The 8198-nt window shown below is 38.0% G+C and overlaps 1 protein-coding gene across 1 annotated transcript; it reads right to left on the minus strand.

Moving 5' to 3' along the window:
* Positions 1–1356: 1356 nt before the first annotated feature.
* On the minus strand, positions 1357–3152 carry LOC311140728 (fatty acid-binding protein, adipocyte-like). The gene is made up of 4 exons (XM_084175935.1): positions 3071–3152; positions 2793–2965; positions 2568–2669; positions 1357–1441 (listed from the first exon to the last, which is right to left on the minus strand). The coding sequence occupies exons 1-4, from the start codon at positions 3141–3143 to the stop codon at positions 1388–1390; spliced, it is 402 nt and encodes a 133-aa protein (XP_084032061.1). The 5' UTR covers positions 3144–3152; the 3' UTR covers positions 1357–1387.
* Between the last annotated feature and the right edge of the window lie 5046 nt (positions 3153–8198).

Consider the following 8198-nt stretch of genomic DNA (forward strand, 5'->3'; position numbering starts at 1 on the left):
GATGGCATAACCTTTACTTTTTGGACTACATGACTACCCAGATGAGTACTCCATTCCATAGAAGCCTGTTAGAAGCACCAGCACATCTAAACTCTGACAAACTTTTTACATTTTTGGTGTCTTGAAATCTTACTTTCTAATTCTGGTCTTGGGGCTACATACTGACCGGTCATTTGTTAGGGCTAATTCATCCCAGAGGTAGGCCAACGGAGAACAGCCAAACAGAGAAAAATGAACTACTATATGTAGAATGTAAGCCTATGATAATCATTTTAAAATAGTCAACTTGGCACCTGTACGTGTAGTTTAAGAATTTTTTATTTTGGCACCCAGCCTGGGTAAGCTTGTGAATTATTTCCCACCCACGACGAATGGATTTAGGATTCAGCAAGTTTCCTACTGTAATACAGTTAATTTATTTTCAAAGTGATCAATCCCAAATGGCACCCTAGTTTTGACAAGGGCCCATAAGGTTTTTGGTCAAAACAAGTGTACTATAAAGGTAACAGGGTACCATTTGGGACACACTCACCAGTTTAGTAGCAGTGCGATGAAGACTTTCAAATAAGACCTTTCCTAGAGACAGTTGGAACAAGCAACGGCATTGATGAGGTCATAACAGCAACACTACCACTGGGCAGACCACTTGTTTGATCAGAATGGTGCTGAAAAGTTTACATAGAACAATCCTAAATGGTCAAAGAAAATCTGTTAATACACGAATACAGGTTTTAAAGTTTACAGTGGAATGTATTGTTAACAATAGGAAGGCGTTTAGTTGCCATGCCACTGTTCACAAGTCTACTGAGGCAATACGCTTAGTATTCCGCAGTGGTTTAGGAGTGACGATAGCCCAGTTTCCACAATAAAGACAATGTCCCGACTAGTCAGTCAAGTTTAGCTTTTGCATTGTATTGTAGACAAAAAGGTACATGTTTTGGACATTCCACTTGGTCACCTGCTCTCAAAATAGGTACATTGTGAAAACAACGTATTCTGCAGTGTATGCTTAGCTTACTTTATCTGAGCGCTACAATTACATTGCAATTTACTGGACATGAAAAATTACGTGGCACTGAAACGCATTGGAATGTTTTCACCACCTACAACCAAAGTACTCAGGATAGACCTTCACTAGAGGTTTGCTCATTTGTAATCCACATGGATTAAGTTGGATGAATAGGATTTAGCCTCCAAACTGACCTAGACATCGCAATGAAGGAAATACCACTTTTCACAAAGCAGAACAATTGACTTTATTGAAAGCGTCATGGGATTTTAGTACCAATTGAGTAGTCAGTGCATTTAACATGGTGGGTATTGAACAGATAATATGAAAGATTTGGATTTGCTGGTGGGGGTTCTTCACTTCAGCAACAGACTGGAATCACACCTCTTTCTCATAGGTCCTCACCGCCACCACATCATCCATTACACATTTCTGGGGGGAAAAAAGAGCAGTGCAAGCTTTAGGTCATGCAATGCAGTGACGTCATGTCAGAACCTAGAACTCAAATGTAATGTCACAATTAGTGTGCAGTGATACAACCACCAAATCATCCTAATTGTGTCAGTGGGTCATTGTAGTTACACTTAAAAACTGCATTTTCTGAAATGAGCCAAACCACATTAACTTTTTTTGAAGTGCATCTTCACGCATGCTAAATGTGACAGGGTAGGAGTTACTACCCTATCACAGAAATATAAAAGGGGAACTGACAAACAATGTCGGGTAACGAACTGAGAGCATACATAAGTTGACAGGTTTTAGCCAATGGTGTTTAAACCCTGGATGACTGACCGGGGCACTGCATTGATGCCACTGCCCAGCCATCTTAGTACTCATTCGCAAAAAGATTTGGGAAGCTATAGAAATGCATTTATTAATGTCTACATTCGTTTGACACATTTATTATATTACAGACACTAATGCATACTTCTAAATTATATTATGTGAGCAAAAAAACAACAATTTCCTTAAAGTATTTTAGAATGCACTAACGTTACTGTCCCCACTAAAACAGTATAAAAAAAAAAAGTGTAATTTTGTCGTTGAAACATTCATTGAAATACTGTAGAAATCCATTCATTCCTATGGAGGACTGCTTCTACTGGATAGTGACAATATGGCCGACCGGTGGCATCAAAGCCTCTCGATGGCATTATATACGTAATTGGTTTTATTAGCAATGTCTAGATTCCCAATGCAGCGTTTTGTAAAAAAGAAAAAAGTGGGTTGCACATGATTGCAAGTGTTTTTCAAGCCACGTTTCCCAGCCAAAACTTTGAAGGACATATGGAACACGTTCGCGCGTAAAAGCGCGTGCCATCCTTGCTGACACAGGGGGAGAATGCAACTTGCAAGAGATGGATGACATTAACGTTTTTTAAATTGCATAATGATGATAACATGCAACATTGCACAATTAAAACTTGGATGGAACAATATTGCAATAAATATGCAATATCAAGCATAAATATTCAAAAATACGCTTATTATTAACCATGCATATTTTATTTCCAACCAAGCAGAGAGGGGAAAGCAATCAAGTTTGAGTAAACCTTACCGCTATCAATTTTCCATCTTGCAACTCCCGCTCGAGTGTGGTGGTCTTGCCGTCCCATGTCTGTTTTTGGACCAGTTTTCCGTTCTCAAAGGTCACCAGAGTCTGGAAATAACGTAGTGTCAGGAGGGCACATAACTCCATCTCAAGTTTAAAGTTGGAAAATGTCAATTGGAAACCACACTACTGTAACAACCGGAATTTCTATGGTGTGGCTGCTGCACCCACCTTGGTTTTCCTGTCATCTGCAGTCATCTCGTCGAATTCTTCATTCAATTTAAACTTGGTCTCTGTAGTTTTGAATGTGCTCTGGGATTTCATTGATATTACGCCGTCGTCGATGCTGAACAGCAAGTTGGGCTTCGCCATATTCCCCATCTGCCGAGTTGCAAAGCCCACACCTGTGAAACAAACGGATATTTAGCTAGCCAACTTCAGTAAGGTTCTAGAACTACATGCAACATTGTCGTTCATTAAAAACAGCTTTATTTAAAGGTATACTTGACCTATTGCCTTCATATATTCATCAAAATTCTCGCTGGAAGTCATCTTCCAAGTTCCAACGAATGCCTCGACCATGCTGTTAGTTTAAACGACTCGCTCCACAAACAACGTCAACTCACAAATGCACACTGATTCGACTACACAACAATTACATCTGGGCCCATTGTCATATTTGAAGCCTCCCCTACCACGTGCTTACCCATGCAAGCCAATCAAGCGCTATATCTGGTGCTTCCATGGAAACAGAGAGGATGAGGGGCGGGGTATAAATTATTTTAAAGCAGGGGCACAGACCGTACTGTCTTTGGCAGGGGTCTTCAACCTTTTCTTACCAAGGGACCCCCTCCCAGGCAAACCGGAGACCCAGGAACCCCCATCACATGTTAGCAAAAATATACTTCACCTATCTTGTCTTATCATCAGGTGAATGATAATGTCAAGGAGAAGTAATCAACATTTTCAAATGAATAGATTTGGTAGATCGTTTTTCATTATTTTGACCTCTCCACATTATAGCCTAATTGGAAGAGAATGTGTAAACTCTAACATAGCCAATTAGCTAGAAAGGTAACTCAAAACAAATTTTCGCTAAGAGCAGCTGTTTAGCTGTTTAAACAAAGGTTAAAGACAAGAAGGTGTACAGGCAAAAATTAATGTCCAAGTGAAGAAAGCCTACCAGCAGCTCTTACATTTTAGCAGATGCTCTTATTCAGAGAGACTTACAGGAGCAATTAGGGTTAAGTGCCTTGCTGAAGGGCACATCGTCAGATTTTTCACCTAATCAGCTCGGGGATTAGAACCAGAAACCTTTCGGTTACTGGCACAACGCTCTTACCCACTAACCTACCTATTATTATATTATAGATCGATTGACTATGACTTTTAAAGATCACCCAGAAATGCTATCTGCAAGGTTAGCTCCAGGTAAATATTGCAATTCTTTAGCCATTCCTGTACCTGTGTCCAAAAACAAGCTACAAATGGACAGTACCAAAACAAATGATCTAATGATTCTGTCTCTTCGCAGCAAAATCTGCAGAGCTGGGAAGATTGTATCCCCCATATAAATAACATTCTATTGGTAGCAAGATTTTTATATAATAATTTAAATTGAAAGATTCTAAGTTTTGAATCCAGTGTCGTTTTGCGTATCAGTTCATAAACACTATTCCATGGGATCGGTACGTCAAAAATCTCTTCCCAACTATTTTGCAATCTATATGGGACGGCTGTCAATCCTTTGGTCCTTAAATGAAACTGGTATACTTTTTTATTTATCACAGTTTTCTTTAACCAATTATGTTCTTTAATGCAAGGCCGACAGACAAGTTCCTTACTTTCTCCCCCTTCCACTTTCGTCTTCCATTTTTGCGGTAAGGCTGCAATTATTTGGTTGTAATTTTGGGTAGAGCAGACATTTCCATATGTTTTTGTTAGCTGCATGTGAGACATAACTCCACCAGTCCTACCGATGATATCATTTACGAAGATTATACCTTTTTTAAACATTTTGTCAAATAAAATAGTTTTTCTGTCAATTAGTATATTTGAGTTTAACCACAATATTTGTTGCATTATTTGTTCTGTCGTTTCTGGAGGATTAAATTGAAATTGCAACCAACTTTCTATGGCTTGTTTTAGAAATAGTGATATTTGGGAGATTATTTCCTTTTCAAATAACTGAAAGTGAGAGGTTGTAAGCTGAATAAAGGGAAAAAGGCCATTCTTGAACATTGGGTGAGACAATCTTACTAATTTGCTAGAGAACCAGTTCGGATTTAAGTATAACTTTTGTATGATTGAAGCTTTTAGTGATGGGGCTAATGCTTTAATATTTAATAACTTCTGTCCTCCGAATTCATATTCATTATATAAATAGGCCCGTTTAATTTTGTCTGGCTTGCCGTTCTAAATAAAATGGAATATTTTTTCCTCATATAATTTAAAAAACTGTTCGCTAGACGTAGGCAAGACCATAAGCAAATAGGTAAACTGGGATAATACTAAAGAGTTAATCAGGGTGATTTTTCCACAAATTTACCTTTCCATGGTAGCAAGATCTTATCTATTTTTGCTAACTTTCTATTAAAATGTATTGGAGTGAGATCAATTATTATATATGTATTCCGAATATATCCACATCACCATCAGACCATTTTATTGGTATACTACATGGTAATGTAAAAATTTTATTTTTTAGTGATCCAATACGTAATTTCAAAAAAAATAATTATGTCATTTAGCAGACACTCTTATCCAGAGCGACTTACAGGAGCAATTAGGGTTAAGTGCCTTGCTCAAGGGCACATCGACAGATTTTTCACCTAGTCGGCTCGGAACCAGCTACTAGCACAACGCTCTTAACCACTAAGCTACATGCCGCCCATATAGCACATTTGTCATAATTTGGTTGTAATCCAGAGAGGTTAGAAAATGTATCTAGATCCTCTATGAGGCTGTGGAGCGATTCTAGTTGTGGGTTTAAAAGAAATCATGAATCATCAGCGTACAATGACACCTTTGTTTTTAAGCCCTGGATTTCTAATCCCTTGATATTATTGTTGGATCTGATTTTAATAGCTAACATCTCAATGGCCATAATAAATAGATATGCCGATAGTGGACAACCTTGTATCACTCCTCTTGACAGTTTAAAACCTTCTGAGAAATAGACATTATTTACTATTTTACACCTAGGGTTACTATACATGATTTTTACCCATTTTATAAGAGATTCTCCAAAATTGAAATGCTCCAGGCATTTATATATAAACCCCAGTCGTACTTTATCAAATGCCTTTTCGAAGTCTGCTATGAATAGCAGGCCTGGTTTCCCAGATTTTCCAGTGTTCTTTTGTTTCCAGTACTTGCCTTATATTATCTCCAATGTATCTTCCATGTAAAAAACCTGTCTGATTAGAATTAATAATGTCCGACAATATAAATACCTATTTAATTCTATGCGCTATACATTTTGCTAGAATTTTTGCATCACAACACTGAAGTGTAAGGGGCCTCCAATTTTTTAAATGGACTGGATCTTTATATTTTCCACTTGTATCCTGTTTCAGTAATAATGAAATCAGACCTTCTTCTTGAGTGTCTGATAATCTACTATTTACATAGGAGTGGTTAAAACATGCTAATAACGGTCCTCTTAGTATATCAAAAAAGGTTTGGTATACCTCCACTGGTATGCCATCCAACCCTGGAGTTTTCCCGGACTTAAAGTATTTAATTGCATCCAGAAGTTCCTCCTCTGTAATTTCACCTTCACATGAGTCTTTCTGTATGGCTGTTAATTTAACATTATCAATAGAACAAAATCTCTACAATTAGCTTCAGTTAGAGGAGATGGAGGCGACTGAAAAGAAAACATATGCTTAAAGTACTTTGTTTCTTCCTTCAAAATTTCATTTGGTGAATTATGGGTGACTCCGTCAATTGTAACCAGTTTCATAAAAAAAAAATTGGTAGCATTCCTATGTTGAAGATTTTAAAAGAATTTGGTGCAATTTTCCCCATATTCCATCCAGTTTGCTTTATTTTTATAATATATTACACTTGATCTTTCTTGAATAAGTTTCTCAATTTCTTTTAGTTTTTCCTCTAATTTATTCTGAGCCTCTATGTTACAGTTTTTTATTGCCATCTATCTGTTCTGTTAGACCTTCTATTTCCTTTGTTAGTATAAACTCTTTTGACCTAAATTGCTTTTGTTTTCGAGATGAGTACTGAATTGCATGGCCTCTAAAGGCACATTTAAAGGCGTCCCATGCAATAAGGGGATTTGCTGTACCTGTGTTATTCTGTCCCCTATCAACACTTTTTAAACTTTTGGTGCCAACGAGAATTACATAAGAAAGAAGTCAAGATGACAAGCTTGATTGAGTCTCCACCATGTATATCTCACTAGATCAGGATATGTAAGCCTCCATATATCTACTAGTTCTAATGTATCCATGACATTTACGATTTCCTTAAGAGCATGAGGGTGATTGTTTGTGGTGTAATTTCCTTTACGGTCCGTTATTTGAAGTGTTTCTAAAATCCACTATGGGAAAAATGAATGGTGGAAAAATTATTGGAACCATTTCCCTGTTTGACCGCTAGTTTTTATGGGTATTATGAGTCATACTGCAGTACTCTATCCCCACCCTGCAAATTCTATTCTATTCTGTTCTATTCTTTTCTATTCAATTCCATTGTAAAGCAGTGAGGTCCATTGAGCCAGCAGATGGTGCCAGTGAACAGCATATTGAACGACATTCCACGTCTTTATTTATTTTTCACAGAAAACTCCATATTTTCCTCCAACAAAGTTTGTGTGACTGAGTAATACATTGTAAAGAACAGGGGAGGGAGTTACAATCTAGAGGGACCTGCATGGTTAATGTTATTAACATGATTGTCCTTTATGTACTCTGAACAGTTCATGACTCCAGGACCAATAAAATACATTCAAAATAGCTTTTGAAGTTTTGTGATTGTATTTTCATAAATGGTAGAATATGGCTCATTTTTCGTTTCCTGAAAAGTTTCAGTTATGGAGATATGAGGTTTTCTTTCCCTGGGACACTACAAACCTTACAGTAAGGATTTGGCTGCAGCAGGTCTCCATCACTAGTTTTCTACTGCCACCCAATGGTCTCTATTGGTTAAATTGCATACTGTCACAGCAGGAGCTTAAAGGGCACATCTACTGTCTAGATCCCAAATGACACCCTATTCCCTATTGTGACCTACTTTTGACCAGAACCCTATGAGCCTTAGTCAAAAGTGATCTACTGTTGTCTATAGGCTTCAGTATGTGTCATCCAGCTGCCACATGTCCCTCCATCTCTACCTCAATCTTGATCCCACTATAGTCTCCTGCCCAGACCAGACTATATTAGTGGGGTCAGACCAGACCAGACCATATATGAGTGGGGTCAAGGGGCAATGAGTATTTCCTCCAGCTTTTAATCACTTCCTGAGTGTTCATGGAGGCAACAATGGCACTAAAATGAAGTTAGGAGACTGTGTCTCAACCAACCCTAATCTCGTCAACCCAGAACCAAAATCTTGTGTCTGTCCACGAGAGATTACAACCAGCCAGCCAGTCAGCCAGTCAGCCAGCCAGCCAGCCAG

This window comes from Coregonus lavaretus (genome assembly GCF_964263955.1).
Source record: "Coregonus lavaretus genome assembly, chromosome: 13".
Lineage (NCBI taxonomy): Eukaryota > Metazoa > Chordata > Actinopteri > Salmoniformes > Salmonidae > Coregonus > Coregonus lavaretus.